This window comes from Chelonoidis abingdonii, chromosome 9 (genome assembly GCF_003597395.2).
Source record: "Chelonoidis abingdonii isolate Lonesome George chromosome 9, CheloAbing_2.0, whole genome shotgun sequence".
NCBI classification, from domain to species: domain Eukaryota; kingdom Metazoa; phylum Chordata; order Testudines; family Testudinidae; genus Chelonoidis; species Chelonoidis abingdonii.
The window spans coordinates 79,132,445-79,157,502 of record NC_133777.1 but is presented as its reverse complement, the minus strand read 5'-3'; the positions used below and the strand labels follow the sequence as shown (position 1 = coordinate 79,157,502).

Sequence of the window (25,058 nt, the reverse complement as noted above, 5' to 3'; positions counted from 1 at the left end):
TGCTGCTGAAATGCTCCCAAAGACAGTGGAAGCGATCGAGCTGATAGCGGTGGCAATTTGGCAGCAGCTCAATCGGTTGCCGCTGTTTCCGGCAGCACTTCGGTAGAGAGTGTGGGGCCCCTCTTCCAGATGCTACGGGGCCCGATTCTCGGGAGTCAGGGGAATCGCCCTAAAGCCAGCCCTGCTTGGGAAAGACAGTCAAGACTAGATCTTTGTTTTGCCTAGCGGGTACATTAAGCTTAAATGAAACCAATGCTTGCTGAAGAATACATTTAAAATACACTCTCAAAGAATAAGGTCAGCAACTTTCAGTGTATTATATTCCTATACATGCAGCTCTCCGTTATTTTAAAAGCTTATGCAATGATTCCCCTAGTGAAGTCCTGCACAAACCACTTGATTTGAAATGAAACTCAAATGTTTTGTTTTTGGGGGTGGGGGAGGGAAGAGAGGAGAAACCAGAAAACACAACCTTTTAATTTTTGGAGGTCTTTAAACTTGAAGAGGTTCATGTGATCTCTTGTTTATATTTCAGCTTTTGGCTAATGCCTGCATTTATGCTGAAGAAAATTGTTCTTGGAAACTTTGCTTCTGGTCCTGTAGATCCTGTCATGGCAGATGGAATTGATTTCATGGTTGACAGGGTGAGTGAGTCTTGGATGTCTCATTCTGGTAACGTTGGGCATGGTTAACCTTGCTTCTAGAGACAGCAGAACATATGTGGCATAGGTATGTTGCTGCCATCTTTACTTACCTAATAGAAAGGATGAACAGTAAGTGGCAGACCCTGAGCTAGTGCTACTCTGCATAGCTCTACTGAAGTGCAGTTATGGCGGGGGACAGTGAGGAGGCGGGAGGTGGTCCCTCACCCCCAGACCAGATGGTGGAGGAGCGGCCAGAACAAATAAGTGGCATTGTGGCCCCATGCACCAGAGTGCAAAATTATTTGTTCAGATGTGGTCCGGCCACCCTCCTCCATGCCCCCCATCACGATGGACCAAATCTGAGTATTGTGGCAGCCTCGTGCATGGGGTTGCAGTGACACTCAAACTTGGGGAAACTGGACACCTAACTAGGTCCCACTCCTTAGCAGAATTTGGGTTGTGCCCATTTCTTTAGGTATGTTACCATAAACCTCCCCAAGTGAAACTGAATTCATAGCCTTTATTTCCATGTATTGATAGCTGGAAAGCCTGGGCCAGAGTGAGTTAGCATCGAGACTTACCCTCAACTGTCAGAACTCCTATGTGGAACCTCATAAAATTCGAGACATTCCTGTAACTATTATGGATGTAAGTGTTTTTCTTTCTTCCTTTTAGCCTATTGCTTCACCTGGCTGGATTGAGTAGGGTTTGGCTATTCCATGAGCAACTGGAATACTTGATCACCTCTGTAGAATAAAACGTGGAAGATCTAATTTCATGTTAGATGTTGCTTTTTGCTCATTATGCAACACTATGAATTAACTGTAAGATGTCGCTGGGGTATCGTGCGCAGTACAATCTCTGCTCATGGTGCTATAAACTAGGACAGCATGACTTCCATTTTCTGGATTATGACATGTCTATAAAATTTTAGTTGCTCTTTAAAGATACAACTGTTCTCTATCCTTGTTAACTTCAGTGTCACTTTGAGGTCAAACTAATAACTGAGGCAGATGTGAACAATATAGGAAATCACTCCTGAGCTTATTACTGGAGGACAAAGCCTCGCACCTCTCAAATAAGCATCAAAGGATATGCGTAATTTATTTTATACGGTCAGACTGTGGGCTTTATTCTTGGAGATGGATCTCACTGTCAGGCAAATATCACATCACAAAGAAGCTAAAAGCAATGAGGTGATTTAGAATAATTCTAGTATGCTATGGTCAATAGCTACAGAAAACTTGATTGGCTTTAGAGTTACTCTGTGATTGTTTTCAAGGTGTTTGATCAGAGTGCACTTTCAACTGAAGCGAAAGAAGAGATGTACAAACTGTATCCCAATGCCAGAAGAGCTCACCTTAAAACAGGAGGCAATTTCCCTTATCTCTGCAGAAGCGCTGAAGTCAATGTCTATATCCAAGTAAGCCTCTGAAATTCAAACCTTTCCTAGCAACGTGTTTAGAAATGTCCCAGCAGAGTCCCGTCTTTATCATACCCTCATCTGTTGCTGCTCCCTACCCTTTGGGAGCTGCAGACACTGAACCCAACTGGTGCAGAGGAGTCGGGGCTACACAGCAGCCACACTTGTTGGCCTTGGGTTTGAGGTTGGCTTTCATGTGCCTGATATCTCTGCACTCCCCGAGCTCTTGTGTTCCGTGTAGGTGGAGCAAATGTTGGAGTATGAGCTAATGCTATATTTGACTGAACTATAATGGGGACTGGTTCCTGGATTTTACTGGCAAGGGAGGCATGCTGCTTTCCTCTTATCTGGTACCTTACCCATCATCCTGTATTACTGCTTCAGAGTTCCTTTTCATGTCCAACAGATACACTTACTGCAGTTCCACGGTACACGGTATGCAGCCATTGATCCTTCTATGGTTAGTGCAGAAGAACTGGAAGTCCAGAAAATCAAGCTTCACAGCAGCAGTGAACAAGAGCAGCAGTAGCTTTGTCACAATCAGTTAAAGCAGTGAACCAATCTGGTGGTCTTCCTGTATATAACCAGCCATTTCCAATCTGCCTTTTCTTATGTTAGCCGGTTATCACTGTGTAACTCCAACAAGCTTGAGATTATTCAGTGTAATGCAACAGAGAATGGTAATCTACAGCAGTGTAACAGGATACTTTGGTTTAAGTTTTTGTCTTTGAATGTAAGGAAGTACCTTTGAGAAGACTCCAGTTTTAAAGAATTGAGATACATTTTGCTACCAAAGTCTTCACCACTACGTTCTTAAAACGGAACCCCATTTCTTTTTTATATTAGCTGTATATATTGCACATGCAGGTTGTGTACTTAAGCTCATTTATAATTTTGTTGAATATTTAGATTGAAAAATGCTGAAGTGCCAATGTTGACATCACTTATTTGGTTCATATCTTGTGTTGCAAGTTAGTTACTTTATTTCTACCTGAAATATAAAGCGTTACAGTTTTTAACTTTCTTGCTAGCTGTAACAATGGTTTTCAATAAAACTTCAATTTCAACAAGTGGCTTTTTTCTAATTGACTAAATAGAATTACTGTAGCTTAACGTGATCTTTCAGAGCTGCATGTGGATGTAAAAAGCATCAAAGTGCAGCGCTAAGATCAGAAAAGGTCTGCTGACGGATGTTAAATTCTGCTTAGATTTGCTTTAAGGGTGTTTATTGAACAGTAAAACAGCTTGAATCATAGTGAATTCCAATTTAATTGCGTTGGATAAGAGTGTTTTCAGCATGTGGATGTGAATTTTAAAAAGCATTTTATAAAACAGATTGAACTAAAAGAAATCACCCATCACCTTACAGGAAAAATATTCCTGTTTATTGGAGAACAGATTTTATTTCCCCCTTAAACACTGTAAAAAATACAAAACTTCACATGACAAATTGCTGAGTATTTAAGGAAAGTGCGCTTTGTGAGGGTTGGTATAAATAACAGGTAATTACCTCTTCTGTACTGAAATCGAGTAAAGCACGTACTGGCACTCAAGGCTAGGCTACCTGTTTGGCAAGAACGTGTTAGCCTATATGCTGACATTTTTCCCTTTAGGAATATGCAGATGTTTATGCGCCAAGGAGGGGAACTGACTCTTCAAATCCTGCTTGCTTTTGAGTTGTGCATTTTTAGAGCACAAAAAGTTAGAAGTGGTTCATCTATATAAGGTAAAATGAATTGGAAAAGTATTGACTCAACAAAAGTGTATTTTGGGCAAATAACAAACATTCAGTTGCACAGGACTATGGGATTTGTAGCCTTTCAAATGCCAGCTAATGGGAAACTGTCGAGGCTTTGGGATCCAAAATCTGATCCCTCTTTTAATACAGTCCAGGTAATACCCCTCGTTGTCCCCCCCTTCCCCCCAAAAACACACATGTAACGATGCCAGCAGCTAAACAATTGAGCATTCTTCCCACAATAAACCATAGGTGACATGGACAAAAACTGAAGATGTTTGGGTAAAGAACACATCTTACTACATCTTAAATAGAAAGGTTCTCCCCTTTGTAACTTATAAAAGACAATTAAAAAAATTATACCTACAAAAAACGAGGTGTAAACAAATTACAGTAAGAAAATGAGTCCTAATTGAAACGCAGTCACAGTATCACAAATGCCATTTCCCCTTGCTTGTATTATAGTCACCAGCATCTATGCAACAGCAAATAAACCCCACACTTGCATAAAGATGTTTTAAAATTAGCATGTGCTGATGTCTCGTAGTTTACCTGATCTCAAGTGGAAGCAGCGGAAGTGCCACTTGTCATGACAAGAAGCCCTTAAAAGTTTTATGGCCACTTTTTGGTGAATAGTTCAGTGATTCAGGTTCAATCACTGTAGTTTCTAGGAAAAAATCAGCAGAGGCAGCATCGGACAGTCATTTCCCCTTCAGTTGTTACATTGCTGTACACTTCCTTGGAGAAGTGGATTCTGCATTTGCCTTTTTTCTAATGCTTTCTGTAAAAAAAACATCATAGGTGTTTTTCCTCTCACCCATTAGGAGAAGTGGAATGAAGAACAACACTTGTACCTTTGTGCTGAGCGGCAGCTTGATATCAGCGCTGTTTTTTTTATTTATTTTTATTTTACTCTGAGGGGTGTCTATTCAGTCTGGTTTTTAATCCTAGTTACTTAACAAAGGAGGTTCTACATGTCTGGGTGTGAGTATTTTTGCTCTAGTAAATGATTCTGATGAATGGGAGGTACAAAGCGCCAGGAGAAATGGCCCAGCAGTATGTGTAAATGTGTGTACTCCATAAAACAAGGGGGAAAAGACAACTTCCTAGGTACTAGAGGTGTTTGAGGCTGTTAATAGTTTAAGACTCTGTATTTAGGAAAAGACTGCTATACTTACATTATGCAACAGCTATAGAAATTAAATCAAGAATTAAAAGGTTAATTCAAATGGTGCTAAGTTTGTATTATTCAACTTAAGAGGAAGGTGATGGATTGTTACCTGCCAAGTCTCTTCTACAAATCCCCACCAGGCCTTCGTATAGTCCTTTGATTGGATTTTCTCCTGCCATGATCACACCATGAAGCCAAATAAGCAACATTCTGTGGCCATGCTCCCTGTAGCTTTTAGTACCTGGTAAGAATGATACATGGATGAAACTGTATTTCACTCTGTTTGGTGGCCGTAGACTGCATCAAATTCTGACTTGATACATGTGGATCTCCCTTCAACTGTGGTGGGAATGGATGTGAGGATAAATTTGGGCCTATTTGCTGCCCAGCCACACTTTTTTTTTTTTTTTTTTAATTGAAGCAATCTGGGATGGAAACTAAACCTGCTCTTTAAATAGCAACTCCAACATCTTAAACCATTTGGACTCTCAGCTGCCTGCACTCACACCAGGTAGCATATTGGTTCTGCTTTTGGCAGGGACAGAATGGGTTGGTGCTCCAGTAGCTTTGACTCAGTCTGCATTTTGTAAGTATTTCATATTCTGCTATTTTGCTGAATAACTTTCTCAGGTCCTTAAAAACAGAACCCCGTCTCCCTCTTTCTGCACTGTTCTACATCTGGCTCTACAGGAGGATAAACATCTTCCTAGCTGCTGCCCTAGCAGCATTCCTTGATCTCCTGGAAGGACAGAGCTCAAAAGCTGCACAGATATTTAGAAGGTTTCTAAGAGAGAACAAAGTTGCAGGAAAGATAATGGTCTCTACACCAATCTGTTGGCCTAATGATCTGAGTTGCCATAACTAAGATAGGTCCTTGAACGGGAAGTTTTCTGAAAACCGCCTGCAAGTAAATGACTGCATTTGGCAGAGCATGTTTCATGCAAACTTATGACTCTTTGGGCTCTTCCATGCTTCCACTCAGAGCTGTGATTTACAAAGAGGGATATTTCCAAGCTCAGAATGCAGTCTGTCCTGACATACCCTTCTAACTGCCCCCACAGTGCTCCGTGTGCTGAGCCACAGGAAAAAAGGACCCATTCCCCAGGAGGGCAGGGGTACGTTCCTGGGGTCACAGCGCAGGTTTCTCTTTGGTGGCCCTCTAGATTTGCTCCCAATTGCTAGAGGGGCAAGCAAAGGGCAAACTGACCCAGTGAGGCCAGGGTCTTTGGTGGAAGTTGGCTCCCTGTAAGATCAGGGCACTGGTGGTAAAATCTCAATGTTTAAAGTCCGTGGTCTCCCTGTGCAGAAGAATAAGGATCGTTTACCTGCTTGCCTGAAAATGCCCACTCAGTAGGAAGGTGTTCAGACCTGTCTTGCTTTGTCAGTTACAGCAATCAAGTTTCCCTTTAGGGACAAGAAGAACTCCTAGGCTTGGGGGTTCTCTACAGCAGCCAGGGAGAGGCAGCAGACCCCTTGTTTAGGAGCTGTGGATCTTCGTACTAGCCATTTTCAGGTGAATACACATTTTTCCTGTTTGCATTTGAAACATTTTATAAAATAATCTTGTGGCTGCTCCATCTGAACCAGGTGGCTTCCTTAGCACGTGGCCCAGTACCTCTGCTGGAGAATTATCTACTAGCAATATAGAGATTAAAGGGAAGGGATGGAAATGCTTGACGTAAGTGAGACACCATCTGATTTATACCTGCCCACTGCTGCTCAATGGCTCTGATATGTGCATCAGTGAATTTCCAGTAATGTGCAAGCTTCTTCCATTCGCTGGGTTTGAGGTATTTAGTAGCTAATCTCCACATCACTGAGCGAATGTGCTGTGTTTCCAGCCTGTGATCTTGTTTAAAGGTTAAGTGTTTTGCCACCCAGGAGTTGGAGTCACTGTTGAGATTGTCCTACGATGTTAAAATAGGAGTTTCAGTGAGAGGCTTCACATTTCTTTCAGGCTGAGAGGAAAAAACACCCCAAAACATCACGACCCTGAACAATGAATCCCTTCACTTCCAAAAAGCAATGTAACTTTCCTGCTAGCAGTGCTGTGCTGAACTAGTCGCATTACCCGATTATAGCTATAACGTTCCCCTTGCTGACATTCTGATGACACTGGATTGTTAGCAGCAGCAGTAGCATAATCCCTAGTAACGCCCATGTGTTCTTCCAGCAACAGACCTGCCATGCTTTTGTTTGTAATGGCTGGTCTGTAATATCCCACAGCCTTGCCACTGGAGCAGTTTAAGTTCATTCTGACATAGCACGTTTCTGTTTTACTAACTGTCCTGTTTCATCCTGGCCCAATTAATAAATCTTGTTCATGGCATCCTGGCTACAGAAGCCCACATAGGTAACAATTTGCATTTCTACAGAGCCTTCTGTCTGATGCTCTTGAATAACATGCTTCAGTAACAGGAGAGAAAGCTCACAACTGCCTGTGATGTAGGCAAGTAGTATGAGGAAATGGAGAAGGGGAAGTGACTGCCCAAGGCCACACAGGCAGCCTGTCCAGGGGCCTGGAATAGAATCCGATAGCCTGGCTCTAGGCCTTCATTGCAAGACCATCCTCCAAGAACAACTGCTGGGATTTCCAAGAAGGCCTAACCAGGTTAGGTGCTTGGAATGGTGATCTGGGGAACCTATTCACAACTGAAGAACTCTGGCTGATAATACCGTGTTGCTATGAAAGCTGTGGTATGAGAAATGCCCTTCTGTCGCTGTGTATCTGCCCTGCTGATAAGTCTACCTCCCAGACCAGGGACAATGCTGGGCCATTAGATCTCAGCTGTGGTCTACTCAGAGGGAAGCAGCTTGAGCCAATGGGTTTGTTGGAGTTGGGAGAAGATACTTCCTCCTCCGGTCTGAAGGAAGCAGGGGAGTGGAGAGAGCTGCAGTTCTCCAGCTTGGAGACAGGGCTGACAAAGCAGGCAGTTATAACTCACGGGAGGTGGAGGGGAGACTCACACAGAGAGAGGAAGTTTTGGACAGGTAGAAGGAAGGGGACGGACTGGCCAAGGGAGAAGTGAGGTGCGGGAGAAGGCTCTGTGTTTCTGAACCCAAGCCATGTGCTGCAACAAGAAGACACCAGATGACCCCATCTCCCAGAAGACTTCAGAGTGGTGGGGAAACTGAGGCAAGAAGGTGCTAGGTTTGCCAATTTTGGTTGGATGTAGTTTTGGATGTTTCATCACATGACAATCTTTAATGGAAGAGTCATCTTTAATTCCTGGAGACTCCAGGACATTCCTGGTAGGATTTATTTTTTTAAGAACTTTGTGTATCTCGTGCTGTTAAAGAAAGAGCAATAATGTGTTGGGATCCTGTGCAGAGTGTCTGTACGTTATCTGCTACACTTAGCACGTGTCCCTGCGAGCAGTAAACTAGAGCCAGAACGCTTGTGCAGCAAGAGTTTTGGGAGGTGTTGTTAAACTATGAGCGTATCTTGGGGGTCAGCATTGGTTCCAGGGACTAAGCAGTTGGACTGTGAGGTCTCAGGTCTTAGGAGGGGCTATTAGGTAGATGATCCCAAGAGCGTGCCTAGGGACCCCAAGATAGGAACAGCACCTGGGATCTGTTCAGACTCCAGAGGCTTAAAATATTGGGGGATTCACTGGTGGGATCCCCTCACAGCAGTCTGGTGAGTGGCCAAGAGGGGGCGCTTGACAGGAGTTGTGACAGCATCTAACTCCCTTTGACTTTTAATGGAGGCTAGACGCATAACCTGCTTAAGTGCTTTATAAACTCCCACTCATCTTTAGGTAACTAAATATCTGTGGAAATCCGGCCTCCCTTCCTCCCAATGCAGTCTGGGATATTTAACAGCAGGGACTCCTATGTTAATAAGCAAAGTCTGTGGTACAGTTGTGGGCTGCTTTGTTGTCGTTTTTTTAAGTGGCCGATGAAAACAGAGTTGTTTGCCATGGGATCATCTGCATTTCTCTTCCCCTTGTACTGATGAGCTCAGAGAACTGTCTCATATAAAGGATGTTTTTAAGGCTACTCGGCTCAGTGTATGCTGCCTACCTTCTCCCATTTGTAAAACCGATCTGCTTTGATAATCATGTCCGCCAAGTTGATATGATTACCCCGGGCAGCTACATCCAGGGATGTTTTTCCTTGCTGAAATTAAGAAGGAAAAAAAAAAAGAACAATTTTGCTCAAAATGTATATTCACCATTTCTCTATTTTAGAGACTAATCTGACACCCACCCCACCCCCTGTCGTCATAGTCTTTGAGCACCTCCCAGTCTTTAAGGTACCTTTGTGGTAGGGATTATGCTATTATCCCCAGTTTACACATGGGAAACTGAGGCCCCGAAAGATGAAAGTGATGTCTAAGAGGATACAGAAGAAATCTGTGGTGGAGCTGGGACTTGAACCCAGGTCCTAGGCCAGCACCTTAACCATTGGACCATCCTTCCATTTCATCCATCTGCAGTGATTATGGATCTTACATCATATGTGGGAGCTGAAACACCTCTATTACTACTGGTGATAGGCAAATGTGATCCATCATTACTTTATTCACAGCTCTTTAAGAGATTAAAGCATAATTATTTTTACCTGTTGTTACAGGAGCAGGGTTTACAGAAGCCAGACTAAGGGGATCAGCAATCATTTATATAGGCAAGGTGGATTGGGTGCATTGCAAGCCTAGTGCCTGCAGGGGGTGCTAGAGGGAGTCTCAAAATGGCACAAGCTGCACCACTGAGCACTAAGTGCAGGGGGCAGGTTCTAGCCACTCTCCCAACCCAACCAGTCATCTGTCCCTTTAGATGCTGAATGCCACTCATTGCTCGCCTTCTCTTCTGCTCTGGGAGCTGTGCTAATTGCCTTGTGCCCTGCACAGAACCAAGTTCCCTATGCCCCTCTCTGAGAGCAACCATGCCTTCTCTACACTGCATCAGGCAGAAGCAACCACAACTTGGCCCTAAATGTCTCTGATCTCACCAGGGACAGGGGGCTTCAAAGCACTTTACATTCACGGAGTACTGAACGTTTGCACCCGTGTCTCCAAGGGCACAACTCAGTACTACATAATAATGGAGATATACCCATCTCCTAGAACTGAAAGGGACCCTGAAAAGGGTCATCAAGTCCAGCCCCCTGCCTTCACTAGCAGAACCAAGTACTGATTTTGCCCCAGATCCCTAAGTGGCCCCCTCAAGGATTGAATGCACAACCCTGAGTTTAAGCAGGCCAATGCTCAAACCACTGAGCTATCCCCCCAGACATGTTAAGTCTGAGACGAACTACAGCTCTTTGTCCAATAGATTCACTGAGGTGTATGAATCTGAACCGATCCGTGTAATCCCACAAATTTCTGCAGTACGTGTATGAACAGAAACCATCTCCTAGAAAACAACTCAATCAGTTTGACTATTAATGTATGAACAGTATATTGTATGAACTGTTGTGTGCATAGATAGAGAGGAATGGGACTGGAATACATATATCATCTGTCTATCTTATCTTTGTATCTATCAGTTATCAGAAATAAATGCAGCATACTAGGAGAGGAATTCTGTGTTGGGGTTGGCTTTTTGGTAATGAGTTCTCACTTTGTACTGGGGATAAAATGTCCTCAATTCAGCAAGCACGTTTTCCCTGTGCAGTGTCTTCCTCTAGTTCAGTGATTCTCACCCAAGAGTACATGTACCCCTGGGGATACGCAGAGGTCTTCCAGGGGGTACATCAACTCATCTAGATATTTTCCTAGTTTTACACCAGGCTACATAAAAAGCACTAGCGAAATCAGTACAAATTAAAATTTCATACAATGACTTGTTTACACCGCTCTATCTACTACACACTGAAATGTAAGTATACTATTTATATTCCGATTTATTTTATAATTATACGGTAAAAAGAAGAAAGTCAGCAATGTTCCAGTAATGATGAGCTGCGACACATTTGTATTCTTATGTCTGATTTTGGAAGCAAGTAGTTTTTATGTTTGGGGGTTCACAAGACAAATCAGACTCCTGGAAGGGGTGCAGTACTCTGGAAAGGCTGAGAGCCACTGCTCTAGATCCAGGAGCTGCCAGATGCTGGCAACCACAAACATTTATTTGGGTTTAGTACCTAAGGCTAAATCTTTGGGTTTGGTTTTTGTTTATAAAACGTGCTGCTGTTTAACTTCATAGCGAATTGTAGCTCTGATACCAACCTGTGGCTGAATGCTCTTGAGTTTCCCCCCGACATATGCAAATATGCCCAACTACACTCTCAGAACAAAGAACAGAATTTGCCTGGTGCTCTTAAAATTCTGTTAGTTAATTGGAGTTCTGGGGTTTCTTTTTTCTCCCCAGCAAGCAGAGCACTGAATGCTGGGTATTTCAGATCTACACACACTGGATCTTTTATTTTTTACCCATTAAAATGTTTCTTTGCACTATAATCCCTATAATTTGTTATTAATGATCACTACAGAATAACACTGTTCAGTTAGTGTAAGTGAAAATATATGGCAGTAGCACAGGGTCACCAGATAGCAACTGTGAAAAAACAGGACAGGAGGTGGGGGATAATAGACACCTATATAAGAAAAAGTCCAAAAAAATGGGACTGTCCCTTTCAAAATGGGACATCTGGTCACCCTACAGTAGCAGGAGTCCGGTCTGAGAACTTCGCATAGCAAAGAGTGAACTACCCTGTACTTTTCTAAGAATCATTCACATCCCCTTCAAAATTGAACACACCCTTCCCACTCCCCAATAAAAAAGCATTATTTTAACTGTTTATTCATTGAAAATGTTTGTATGTTAATAACACTGTCAGTTTTATTCATGGGCTGAGATCAAACAAAACATGTCTTTCCTCCAAATCCCCACACATCTATCCCATCCCTAAGAATGTTTACCTTATCAATTAACTTCAAGTTAACTCCTGCTATAAGAATCATCTCAGCTATGTCTTGTCTCCCGTGTTCTGCAGCGATATGGAGTGGTGTCTGCTGCCTCTGTGTAAAAAGAAACCAGAAGCAAGATGAAATACCTGGGAGGAAATGCTGGTGAGGAATGATGGGAATAAATATGACCATTTATAACAATACATGACAGAACAAGAAGCAATGGTCTCAAGTTGCAGTGGGGGAGGTCTAGGTTGGATATCAGGAAACACTGTTTCACTAGGAGGGTGGTGAAGCACTGGAATAGGGTACCTAGGGAGGTGGTGGAATCTCCATCCTTAGAGGTTTTTAAGGCCTGGCTTGACAAAGCCGTGGTTGGGATGATTTAGTTGGGGTTGGTCCTGCTTTGAGCAGAGGTTTGCACTAGATGACCTCCTGAGGTCTCTTCCAACCCTAATCTTCTATGATTCTACTGGGAGACAATGCTAAGTGTGTACAGAGGAGCAAGTTCTGTTCTCCCTCATGCCCATTCAATGTCAGCATAATGTCTCCCATCAACTGGAATAGGCCCACAGTAAACTGCTAGAGCCATTCAGAAATAACAATGGCCTGGGCTGGTACCAGCACTAGGAAGTCCTTGACAGTATGTATTTCAGCCTAAAGATGGATGAACTTCTTGTATTATACAAATCACCTTTGGGACTATTGGAAGGAAATTTTTTAAACCCTGTAAATCAAGCAGAGATGCCCAGGAAATGGAGAATCTGCTCTAAGTGACGTCCATAGGCGATGACCACAGCAGCAACAAAATATCTTGGCCAACTGGAGCCAGAGCCAATATCCACTACATTCTATGGCACGTAAGGCCGCAGGTCAACATGGATACCACTGTTGTGATTTTTTTGGTTTCAGACTGAAGAACTTCTGGAAAATCCCGGGAAATATAAAAGAAACCAAACAAAATAATGTGGCAATTTGATGCAAGCATGAAGCAAGCAAGCGTGCATTGAGATAACTGCAAGAGTAGAATGAATAATAACTAAAATCAAATGCTAGGTTACACAGATATTTTTGTGTTACAGACTTGTCATTCGTGAGACCACAATTTTGACTGAGAGCCAACCAAATCCATCCTTACCCCCCATTTTCAGTCATTCTTAACTGTCTCAAAATATTCTTCTGTGCTGAAATTCTCTCTGTGTACAGCTCAGAGGTGAGGGGCTGAAACGGCAAACTTTGTGTATCCATCACCCAAAGAACAAAACAGGAATTCCACGCACAGAGAGCACTTAGGGTCGGGCCCTGAATTTGCTTGGAAAATGTGAACAATTCAGCCGTTTTCATGTTTCAGGAGCTGAACGTCCATGTTTTCCACATTTAAAAGCATTGTTCTTTCCTCCACCCCTGCTCAGAACTGGCTGATTTAAAACCTCGGTTCATGTGGTTCATGGTTCAGAGATGGAAGAGTTCCCAGCCTTACGTTATCCGGGATGTCCAGGTTGCACTCTGTGTCGATGAGGAGTTTAACGATGGCTGGGAAGTTCTGCAGCACTGCAATGTGCACAGCTGATGCATTTTGCTGTGGGAAGAAAGTGCATTACTTGCATATGAGGGGGAAAAGGCATTGGGGTCTCTAGCTCACACACAGTCTGGGGTCCTGGAATCTGCTTGCAGGGGGGGCAATATCCTTACCCCCTAACTCTTGGCAGTTGACTCTGGTTCTTACCCCCACTTCCATTCTCTGACCTGGATGCCTGCTCTGCCCACTAGGCCAGACAGCCTACGTCCCGGTTCCTAACAGCAAGGGCGTCTTGGTTGGAACACAATGGCTACTTCTGAAATATAACTTCCATTCACGCAGCCTTTGGCTTAACGTATAAACTGCAGCCAGGATTGTTCCAGGTTCTACAAAGGAATGATGTACGGCGAGGCTTAGCCTTCTTCCTGCTGAAGTCCATGGGAACAAGCTTGCGGCTACTGTTGCCATATGAAACACAACCAGCAACTGAATTCTGCTTTCTTGGAACCCATCTCTCCTGACAATGGCTGGCGATAGTCTATGCACAGGTGCACACAGACTCGGGGTGGCCTGAGGGAGCAGCAGTTTTCTACCGAATTCTGGCTCCCCTCCATATGGTAAGCACTCCATAACTGAGCTGCCAAGGGGCATTCTCAGGCAGGGCCCAAGATCAGAGGGCATGTTCTCCCACCCACAAGTCTTGCCTTGGCTGAATGGAGTGCTGTGATTAGCCAGAATATGGGCTCGCAGTAATACTTACTTTTGCAGTGTTGAATTGAGCCCTGTATATTTTTGCCAAGCTGAAAGAAAGCTGGAATTTGGCGCTCTCTCTTCATCAATGCTTAAAGCCATTTAATATGACTTACATGATTAACTGCATCTATGTAGATTCCTGCATCAACAAGGATCCTGGCCATGTATTCATAGCCATGGAGAGCTGCATAATGAAGGCAGGTCATCGCTTTCTGAGAAAGACAGCAACAAGGCCGATATTAGTCGGGACCTTTTATCAAGTCAAAGGACGTATTTCGAGCAGGGCGTCTGCTCATTCTGCTTCCCAGTGATCCCAGTTGTTTTAGATCCCACCCCAAGGGTTCTCCCTGCAATTCCTTCCACTGGGGAGCGAGGGAGGAAATCAGTGCACACAGTTAAGGATGCGACAATACTAGGATGATAGATTTCAACTGGCTAGTGCCACAACCAAAGCCATAACTACTTTCACACAGGAATGCAACTATTTGGTTGAATGGCCTCGATTGCTCATGCCCTGCAGTGAAATCAGGAGTTTTGGAGGTACAAGGCATGCAGGACTGACCCATTTAGAGGGAATCTTCTCTAAGATACAAAATTCAGATGAGTTTCGCCATCTCCCAATTTCCCCTTTATCCTTCAGAAAACCCTAATTATCTTTTGCTGGGTGTTGTTTTTCCCCTGTAATATTCTCATATCAATCTGCCCTGATAGGCTGTCCTGTTCTCTCAGACAGTACATGTTTTCAGAGGGAAGACGATACCTGTTCAGTCTGATGCTACAGCACTATTAGATTCCATCCCCACCAAGGGAACTTCAGTTTAATTGGTAGTGAATAATTCTCCCACCCTGGGCCAGACTTCACATGACAAAAGGACGGCTGGCTTGCTCCCTTTGGCCTGGCACTGAAGAAGTGCCTCATCTGTTGGCTGGTTCCAAGCTGCACTGTCCCTTGAGAACGCGGATTACCACACACGGCCCCAAATTTGACCTGGTGATGTCGATTTCAGTGCTAATCCCCTCATCAGAGAGGAACACAGAAATTGATTTAAAAAGTCCCTTATGTCGACAAAAATGTCTTCTTCGTGTGGACAGACGCAAGGTTAAATCGATCTAACGCTGCTAAATTGGACCTAAACTCATAGTGTAGATCAGGGCTAAGGGAATTCCTGTGGAGGCAGGGTGTCCACTGTAGTGAACAAGTCAGTCTGTGTTTGGTGACAGAATAACAGGCAGCCAATGACCCACCAAAGCTGGGACGGAAAGTGAGACCTTACTACAAATTCCAGGGTACATGTTGACAAAATACCATAATGGCAACTGCCTGCGCCAGGACCTTCTGGGCAAAGCAGCTCACATTCAAGAGTTTGAGGCCTAGCCTTTGGGCAAATGGCTTTTCCACTCTGCACTGATACTTTATTAGCCGAAGTAGCATTCCAGAAGGTGGAGATTAGCCCTGCGTATGAAAGGCTGTGCCAGCCACACAGTTGCTACAAGTAGCACAAACGTGACGTGCTCAGAGACAGAATGATCTTCGGACCGTTCCTACTCACCTGGGTTTGGGCATTAACGTCACAACCAGCTTCCAAGAGGACTTTCACGCAGTCGTAGTGGCCTTCCTCCACAGCCAAGTGCAGAGCAGTCAGACCTTCCTGGAAACACAGCAGAACAAGCTTGACATGGGCATACTAGTTTAGGCTGTGAGAGCCTTTAATAAAATAAGTGTCACTCTCTGTTTCATAGAGAAGGACAAGCCACAGCTGTGCGGTAGAAGAGTCCATTCATTAACTTGGGCTTCTTTGGCAGCTCATCTTCCGAATCACTGATGTGTTAAAATCATGGTTCTAAGGACCAAGGGGTTCATTCTCACTCCAGACTACAGTTAGAAAAAGGAAGGAAATTAATACACGCACGCTAACAATATAGTGAATGCCTCACTCCGTACAGACTGCAGTGGGAGTTTTGCATGCAGCATGGGACTCTGATTGTTCTGATCAGTCGTATTTAATACATTGTTCTTTAACTCATCTGCCCCAGGGTCTGCAAGCAAAGCGATTTCACCCACACGTACTAGCTAGTGCAATTCTACCCAGGCACAAAAGAGTGAGTGTGAAAAGAACTCCATGCCTAACCCTGTAATTTACTATTAATTAAGGTCACAAGCTTAATGTGATTTAAAGATATTTTTTGTCCATCAACAAGAACACCCACACTATAATAAAATAATTAAAATGTACTCCCAGGGAGTATCAAATCCCAGGGAGTATCAAATGTCACCTCACCAGAATCTTATTTACTCTGCAAAGAAAGCGTTAAATAGGATATAAGAGGAACCCTGATAAACTTAACTAGTAGTGTGCCCTGCAATTGCTAAGGACTTTACTGAGCCACTATCTGCTATCCTGGGTTTTAACTATGTTTAGGTCTTCTGATTTTAGGTTTTAACCAACAAAATTCCCCAATACTGATTTCATTTTTGTTTTTATTTGTCCAATAAACAGCAGAAATGCTTCCTTGTAGCTAAGGGCTTGTCTACATGGCGCAGTAACGTGGACTATGGGAGCATGATTTCTGAAGCACCCTAATGTGTTGCACATTAATTGGTCCATGTAGACCCTGCTGGCGTGCACTAAAGGTTCCCTAACGTGCTTTAACATAGTGCTGCTTGAAACAGTACTATGTCATTGCACTAGGGAACATTACAGAGAGATTACTCATTATACTGTATATACAAAAAGAAAGCCCTGAATCTCCTCCGATTTTTGGACATTACATAAAAATCAAAAATTGCTAAGAAAATAAACACTCAAACTGAAATGCATAAACCTCAGAAAGCCTTAACTACGTTCCAATCACAGACTCTTTCATTGTTCTTCTGTACAGAGAAAGATCTCACACAGATGGGTGATTTGTTCAGTGACTAAGGCAACATTGTTTCAGCAAGATTTATTTTAAAACAAAATTCATTAGCTGTTTAGGCATCCTGAATATGCAGGGGTGAGAAGATAAACAAGTGTGACAAGGAGGGATTTGGGGCTTGGCTGTTGGTCCAACAGGTATTTTGTTCTTTCACCGATATTTTTTACACATGCCCAGCACTTTGGATCAGGGCATTTTAAATAAAATCAGATTGCTACATAAACTTGTTCTAGATACAGTCCCATCAGTCCTGGCCAGTAGGGTTGGTTAAATCAGCTGGTGTGGGAGATCACCTCTAAGGATGAAAGGGACGATCTGGTCTGGTTTGTTTTGCACTCACCATGTTCTTTTCTTCTAGGTCCAGTCCAATTTCTACAATCTTCTGCAGCACCGTGGGGTGCCCATTTTTAGCAGCTAAATGTAGGGCTGTGTTCTTTTCCTGCAAATAAACATTGCTTTGTGTGTAAATAAACTGTATGATCAAGTACTCAGACAAGCAACTCTCTGCAAGCCAATATTTAGGGTGATTTAGTCTGACTGCAAATCCTGTAGTCATTCTCTTATGCGTTAATCATCATTTTAAAAAAAAAAAAGATCAAATTCTGATGAAGATGCTTTAGTGCATCAAAGGGAAGTCTAGGAGACTCTTAATATACATTGACCATTACTTTGTAACAATAATATGCTTCTCTCAGATCCCCAAATGTATATCCTAGGTCATGTTAATTATTACTGTTATGGAACACGTGTCAGTCCCCCATTGCTGTAGGATCCTGTTATCACTGTAGTGTCAGTAATGCCTCAGATTTCACACTACAGAACGATGGCGCATGGGTCTCGTGGACCTTCTCTGAATGGGGCAAATGTCTTCTATCTCCTTTATCTGTCTAGTTACTGAGACATCTCCCATCATCAAAATGTAGGAGCGCCCCTAATGTTCAGCAAATGGTAGGAGCATGTACATGCCTTGATCTAGATGATTGAACTGATGATCCTTTCGTCTGTCATTCCTCTCAGTCTGGGCCCAAGGATAGAAATCCTACTGTGTCCTTCTCCCCACGAGGGGCCTATCATCTGCCTGCAGACAAGCCAATGGGACGGCTTTTTCTGGTAGAGTCAGGCTGTAACTTCATTGCAATGTACCTTAGAGTTATGACATCCAGAAAGCTCAGGGAAGAGTGTCACCCCTGTCCTTGCTCCACTATGATGGTGCACTTGGAGTGCAAACAGCCAGGGGGAAATTTCCTTGGCACAAACACTGCAGACCACTGTGTGACCGGCTCATGAGCTTATGCTCAGAACCCACCTGTGCTAGATTTCAGGCAGCCACCCAGCTCCATATGCCATTAACAGTCCCTTAAGCCATCTAGTCCCTGGTTACATTTCTCTGGCCCTGTTCAACGGTGTTTGCTTTCCATACCTTGTCTTTAACACTGTGACTACAACCTGACCCAATCAAGAACTCCACCACCTCTAACCTCCCGTGCTCTGCAGCCAGATGAAATGCCGTCTTGTCCATCTTTAGGTAAAAGAAAAAAGAAAGAAAGAAGAAATGTGGGAAACTGGGAAAACACAAACACCGTGATTTTTGCTAAAGGTCCAAAAATAATGTCTCTGTGAATACTCACATCCTGGGAGGCTGGTTGTATTTCAACCCCAGGTATTAGTGCTGTACTTTAAAGGTAATAGCATAAATCACCAGGTGCAAAGGGTTTTTTGTTTTAAATGTGGAGGCGATTTTATAGAAACAAGCTGAGCTGAGCCACCCCCGGGTACGAACAGTTTGGTGTACTTTGGTTTCATCTGGCACAATAAAAGGGCAAGTTAATCTCAGTATTTATTTTACAGGAAGAGGGGAAAGTAAAAGGTTTATCACAAGGAAACTACAGTTTAAAAAGGAGAAAGGGAAAACGATCTGCAGTATCAGTTATCTGGTGAGTCATTTATTTTAATAAAGGTTTCGGCTAAAGGTAATTTGCATGTTCGACCCACTTTTTCTGGGCAGCAAAGCGAATGGATCACCGCAGGAAGTGTGTGGTAAGGGAAGAAAGGCGGCTATTGACATCAGTCAGGGTTCTGCGTTAGGAGGGCAGAATGTGGTGCTGGGGTTCTGTCTTGCAAATGCAAGTGCTTTCTTTATTAACAGATTGAAAAAGCAGCCTGCTGCTCGAACACATGGGCAGCAATCAATCAGTAAAAGACCTGTGGGAGATATAATAATAAGAAAAGGAAACTGCTACACAGTGCCCACTGCATCAGCCATGTTAGGGGAGCAGGATTTGATTAATGGAACTTGGATTGAAACTCCAAGGGACTAGCGTGGGAGAGAGGGCGTTAGCTGAGGACCCTTGCTGTAGAATTCTCTACTGACTGGAGCCAGAGTCAAATCACCATGGAGATGGGACATAAGATTCACCTCCTGCTACAGGCCTTTGCTTGAGAACCAGAGGTTGGAGTATGATACCCTTAATAATCCCTAGCTCCTACATAGCACTTTTCATCCATAGATCTCAAAGCACTTCACAAATGAGGTCAGTATCATTAGCCTCATTTTACAGAGGAGGAAACTGACTTGCCCAGGGTCACCCAAGAAACTAGTGGCAGATCTGGGAATTGAACCCTGCTCTTCTCAGTAACAGTCAAGTGTCCTGTTTGCTAGGCTACACTGCTTCCATTGCCCCTGTTGACTAGCACCTTACTCCAGGAGTGGTGTCACTTTAATAGCTGTACAGTCTTGTTACAGCGAGGTGCTATGTAACATGAGCAAAGGTATCAAGAATCTGGGTGTGAATGAGGAGTCAGCCCTGCTACGTTCTTCTTAAAGCCGCAACCCAGATTTGCACTCTGTGTGCATCTGAGTGCAAAATCTGGCCCCGAGGACTTGATCCTGCTTCTGTTGAAGTCCATGAGAATGTTCCCATTAATGCCAATGGAGCAAGATCAGGCCCTATGAAACTAAAAGCAGTCCAGCATCTTGCTACCTTGTCTGTCTTATCCACATGCACGTCCTCCAGGTCCTCCATAATGAATTCCATCACCTTGATGTGACCTCTCTGAGCTGCACAGTGCAGCAGGTTCCTGCCATTCTGCAGAGGGAAGAAACCATACTTGTTTACTGAATCAGCAGCTAAATTGCTTGATTTTTTTTTAACAGCTTGTTCCTGTTAGAAAACCCATCTGGCAGCAGCTAGGTCAGCTTGTGCTGTGGATGGCTGCTCACTGCTTCTAAGAACTGATGTGCTCTGGCCCAACGGAGGTTGATTTTTAAACACACCTACTGCTGATTTATTAATATAGTAGAACCGCAGAGTTATGAACTGACCAGTCAACCACACACCTCATTTGGCACCGGAATTGTTAAATGTAAACTACTAAAAAAAGTAAAGGGCAAGCAGCATTCTTCTTCTGCATAGTAAAGCTTCAAAGCTGTATTAAGTCAATGTTCAGTTGTAAACTTTTGAAAGAACAGCCACAGCGTTTTGGTCAGAGTTACAAACAACCTCCATTCTCCAGATGTTGTAACTTAGGGTACGTCTATACTATCCACCGGATTGGCGGGTAGTGTTCAATGTATCAGGGATCGATTTATCACGATAAATCGTCTGGATGCGATAAATCGATCCACTAATCGACGCCCGTACTCCACCTCAGCAGGAGGAGTAAGCGGTGTCAACGGGAGAGCCGTGCCAGTTGACTCGCTGCCATAGGATGGTCAGGTAAGTCGAACTAAGATATTTCAACTTCAGCTACGCAAAGTCGTGTATCTTAGTTCAAACCCTCCCAGCTAGTGTAGCCCAGGCCTCTGAGGTTCTGCTGTAATATTGTCCGTTTCTATAGCACTTTCCATCTTACGCTTTCAAAGTACCATACAAACCTGAGCTGAAAAAGCCATATACAGTTTTGCAGCAAAAATTATTATAGCCATTTTACAGATGAACCTAGGTGCAAAAAGATGACCCAGTCATATACTGAGTCAGAGTCAGGAACGGAACCTGGACTGCTACTCCCCCACTCCAACCATTATAGCGTATCTCCTCTCTGGAATTAGTATAGAATACCAATAGCTGATGAGAGGGATTAAAGCAGCTAATAATGGTAGTGAGTGTTGCAATATTTCTTCCTAATGCCATGTGAACCTTTCCATGCATTACACAATCATGGGAGTTTACAGCATGTGTTTATCATAGACCGGGCAAAAAATGTACAATCCTCACAAAGAAGCCATCCCATCATGATAATAAACTCACTGTCTATCTCTAGCTGTTTTGTAGAATTGCCATAAAAATGGCTCACATCTTCTGATTTCATCGTTAATAAAAGGTCTGTGTTCTCTGTTGTGCAGGCTGGGTATATTGACTTGTGGACATCTCTCATCAAAAATACAAGTTCCCAACACACAGACATGACAGTTTCAAAGGTTTCTGACAGAGATCAGAACAGCTCCAAACTGGGGAGGCCACTTCAACTCATTTAGGTTGAATCCCCAAAATTCCCTGCAGCCTGGCTATAAAGTCCAGTCTCCTGGCCAGATCCTTCTCAGAGAGAATGGAGTCGAATGTTAGACATCGCAGAGGGAACAGCAGCTACTGGAACCACTGGATGCTGCCCCTGCCATGTCACAGGAGGAAATAACCTTTAACTATCCACCTCTTGCAGACGCTTCTGTGTGTCACACCCTCATTACCAGAGCAGTCAGAGTGTGCAAACACCATAACCGTGACATAATGTAGCATGAATTCATTTTATAACACTCCTCTGGGAAGTGACCTTCCTTCAGCAGGAATATCATGTACACAGATGGCTTGAGTCTGGGTATAGGGGAATGTGGCAGCAGTAATACGACACCTCATCATTTCTCTCAAAAGCAGTGATACCGCACAGAATACGGACTGTCATATTCCCCTGGATTTGCTACACATATTGAACTGCTGAGAGATCTGGAGGAGTTTACTGCCCAGGGCAGGGAGGAAGGGCTGTAGCTCGATTTAAGCCCATGGATATATTCTTCTTATAATATTACAAAAATGAACTATAAGATCTGAACACCCACGGAATCATGTAAGAGGAGTAACGGCACTAGAACTATGATACAGATGCTTTAGAAGACACTGGTACAGGTACAAGTACCACGCTCTGTGCGGACGCCCAAAAGCAACAGTTTCCTCTGTGCAGACAGCCCCGCAGTGCTTACAAGGGTCAGGTTTTCTAGTTTTTTCCTGGTTCCTGCTTTCTCAGCACTCCCAGGTTTTCCCCACTGCAATTACACACAGGAGACTAGTTTGAAATTTCCCCTTGCCTCTCTCTCTCCCTGTCACCTACTGGCAATGAATAGCTGGCATCAGGACGCATGAGGAAGCTGCCTCACCTTATTGACACAGTTGATCTTGGCACCGGCGTTCACGAGGATCTGAAGAACGCGCAGATGGCCAAACCAAGCAGAGAGGAGGAGTGCATTCATTCCGAACTGTGCCAAAGGAAACAGAGCCATTTCCACCCTTCCTGTGATAGCCCTTCCCTGCCCCGCCCGCTCCCCCAAACATTGCAGCGGTTCATCAGTCTTCAAAATGGCAAAGGCAATTTGAATGGAGATAAAAATTAAATAAATAAAATGTTTCAGTGTTTCCCCATTTTCTGGCCCAGCTCCCTGTCTCCTCACCAGGACCCCGGCTCGGGGTGCGAGCTGCATCAGTGACTGGTAAGCAGCCTTTTGCCTCTAGGCTGGCATCTCATATCCACTGGCAGAAAGTTGTTCCCATCTGCTGGCTTGGTTTGGTGGGCTCCATTTGCTATCTAGCAGGCCACCCTCACAAACCACCAACTGAGCGGGTCCTCCCTTGCAGCCTGGTTCACAGCCTCAGCAGAGCAGTGAGGGATTTCATGGACCCTGAATGACCTTCTCACCTCTAGCGCTTTGAGACACAGTCAGAAGGAAGCTTGCATGGCTGATGCCCATATTGCCTCCAGGGCTGCTGATCTCTTGCCTTCTACCAGCACTACATTTAATGTAGGAAAATCCCCCGGCCCCAACCTCTGCAGACAACCTGCAACAGGCTGCAAAAGAGAGTCACGCTCATACACTGTCTTTGTCATCCACTGGGACTTCGTGCTCCAGCAGCAGACGAACGGCTTGCTCGCTCCCAGCTCCAGCAGCCCAGTGCAAAGCAGTCCTGTCTGTCTGGAAAGGAGGAAAGGGAAAAGTAAGGTGGATACAAGCACAGGCTGAAATCCCAGTGCAGCGGAGTCAATGGCAAAACTCCTATTGCCTCCAAGAGGCCAGGATTTCACCCACAGTGCGTATTCACGCACCACAATGCATCTTGCACCATAGGGTACTGTAATGAAATGGAGGATGAAAGGCAAGTGGACACCCTGGATTTTGCAGATTCAGGGCCAGACCCTGGAATCTAAATGCAGCCAAAGCTCCCATTGCAATGCAAGGACTGTAGGATTGAGCCACTAGGGTCTTTGGGCCAATATAGCTCTATGCTGTGAGGAATCTAAGTCTTTGTTTTAAAAACAAGCATGAGTTGGAAGCAAGTAGGACTAATGATAAATGCATCAGATCTCTCTGAAGGGAAACAAAGTTAGGGACAATCTCAGCCTACGGGCTTCAGGGATAATTTTCCCAAGCATTTCTGTAAATATTTGGGAGGGACCCATTTGTTCATGCAGAGCCCCATCCAGTGAGTGAGTACAATGGGTTCTCGTGCTCTGGAATGGGGGCCTGGGCACATATTGGAAAAGCCCACCCATAAAAGGAGTGGTACCGACCAAAGAACAAGGTGCTCAGATTCTGCACAGAGGAGAGCTATGGCAGCACCTGAATAGAGGGATGGATGGAATAAATCTTTACATATGGCCACAAGTCTGAATTCCTTGTGCACCCAAATTTCCCACGGCTCTGCTGACCAGTACAAGGGCAGTTCTGAGTTCATGAGGAGTGTGAGATCAAAGCCTGTCTTTGTAGCTGCAACATACTCTGTGCATTGTCACCCAGAGAGACTGAAGAGACCTTCACTGGTAGTAAACCTCCTGAGACTCGATGTAATTTTTAGTTATAGCCCCTCGGAATCACCCTAATCAACTCCTTTCATTCCACAGTGTCTACAACTTTCAAATCCTTTTAGGTCGCGTGCCCTGGGGTGTTTGTGCCATGCATGCTGTGAAAGGGTTAATGTGGGCCCAAGAGGCCAATTAACCAGGCTGGGTGCTCCTGGAGGATGGGCCAGGCCTAATTAGAGATAAAGGCCAGTTGGGTGAGAGGGGAACTGGTTTTTTCCCCACCATGAAAAACTGGGTGAGCCCAGTTGGCAGGGGGAAGCCCAAGATGTGAAGTGAGGTGAAGTGGAGAGTTTCCTCTCTCTGGGATGCAGCCCGAACAAGGCTGAGAGGCGCAGACAGGCTACTACAGGGGGTGAGCCAGAGCCTGACTGGGGGCAGGGGCCCTGAGGAGCTGTAGTCTGCCTGAACCCTTGAGTCAGGGGAGGAGTGTGCCAGCCTCTGAGCCCACGGGGTTTACCAAGAAACAGAAGCCTGTAGCTAGACAAGCGGCTGGCACAGAGCAGCAGCAGCACGTATGTGACAAGATGGCCATCAACTGAGCACAGCTGGGCTGAAGGTTTGGTTCTGTTTACATGTGTTAGACTTCGATGAGCTGCAGTAGGCCAAAGGACAGTGGGGGAAACTGAGACAAAGATACTGCAATGCCACATCCAACCAGGAGGGGTTGCACTGGGGCAGCAACTTTGATACAGGATGCAATGCATTGAAGAATGTGCTCTACTACTGACTACTCGGCCCTGGGTTAGTGCTTTTACCCTTTAACCAGAGGAGCAACTAATGAGGAGAGTAACATTTCTTGTATGTCTAGAGACACAGTTTGGACGCTAACTGGCTGCAGCTCCGAGAGTTCCCTCTGCAGCTAGAAAGCAAAAGGCACCTACATTGTTTTTGGCTTTGACATTAACCCTTGTCCTGATGAGCTCTTGCATCCTGGCTATGTCGTTCCGCTTTGCTGCCTCGTGGAATTCTTTTTCTGAAT

The 25,058-nt window shown here is 44.4% G+C and overlaps 3 protein-coding genes across 4 annotated transcripts in view; 1 reads left to right on the top strand and 2 right to left on the bottom strand.

The window, feature by feature from the left end:
* Nucleotides 1-3,137, top strand: part of SPG21 (SPG21 abhydrolase domain containing, maspardin) — a 20,223-nt gene extending 17,086 nt beyond the window's left edge. For both annotated transcript variants that reach the window (XM_075069729.1, XM_075069728.1), the window contains exons 7-10: nt 536-644; nt 1,185-1,292; nt 1,927-2,067; nt 2,474-3,137. In XM_075069729.1, coding sequence (XP_074925830.1) covers nt 536-644; nt 1,185-1,292; nt 1,927-2,067; nt 2,474-2,596 — 481 coding nt within the window. In that variant the 3' untranslated portion in view covers nt 2,597-3,137. The remainder of the gene's footprint in view (nt 1-535; nt 645-1,184; nt 1,293-1,926; nt 2,068-2,473) is intronic.
* PLEKHO2 (pleckstrin homology domain containing O2) overlaps nt 1,539-25,058 on the bottom strand; it is a 115,104-nt gene continuing 91,584 nt past the window's right edge. Inside the window, exon 7 of the transcript XR_012656578.1 lies at nt 1,539-1,548. The gene's annotated coding sequence lies outside the window, so the exon portion shown is untranslated. The remainder of the gene's footprint in view (nt 1,549-25,058) is intronic.
* ANKDD1A (ankyrin repeat and death domain containing 1A) lies at nt 2,897-25,058 on the bottom strand. Its single transcript, XM_032766022.2, has 14 exons — nt 24,961-25,058; nt 23,094-23,192; nt 22,383-22,481; nt 19,999-20,103; nt 18,438-18,536; nt 17,358-17,456; nt 15,652-15,750; nt 14,215-14,313; nt 13,310-13,408; nt 11,842-11,940; nt 9,003-9,098; nt 6,682-6,883; nt 5,086-5,217; nt 2,897-4,586 (listed from the first exon to the last, which is right to left on the bottom strand). The coding sequence occupies exons 1-14, from the start codon at nt 25,006-25,008 to the stop codon at nt 4,525-4,527; spliced, it is 1,437 nt and encodes a 478-aa protein (XP_032621913.1). The 5' UTR covers nt 25,009-25,058; the 3' UTR covers nt 2,897-4,524.

What these genes read in the sequence shown, in the direction of transcription:
- ANKDD1A (XM_032766022.2), bottom strand. Translation starts at nt 25,008, where the DNA reads ATGCAAGAGCTCATCAGGACAAGGGTTAATGTCAAAGCCAAAAACAAT. An exon ending in ATGTCAAAGCCAAAAACAAT is followed by an intron (nt 23,193 to 24,960) that starts GTAGGTGCCTTT and finishes CCTCCTTTCCAG; the next exon opens with ACAGACAGGACTGCTTTGCA. An exon ending in GTCACAGTGTTAAAGACAAG is followed by an intron (nt 17,457 to 18,437) that starts GTATGGAAAGCA and finishes GTTTATTTGCAG; the next exon opens with GAAAAGAACACAGCCCTACA.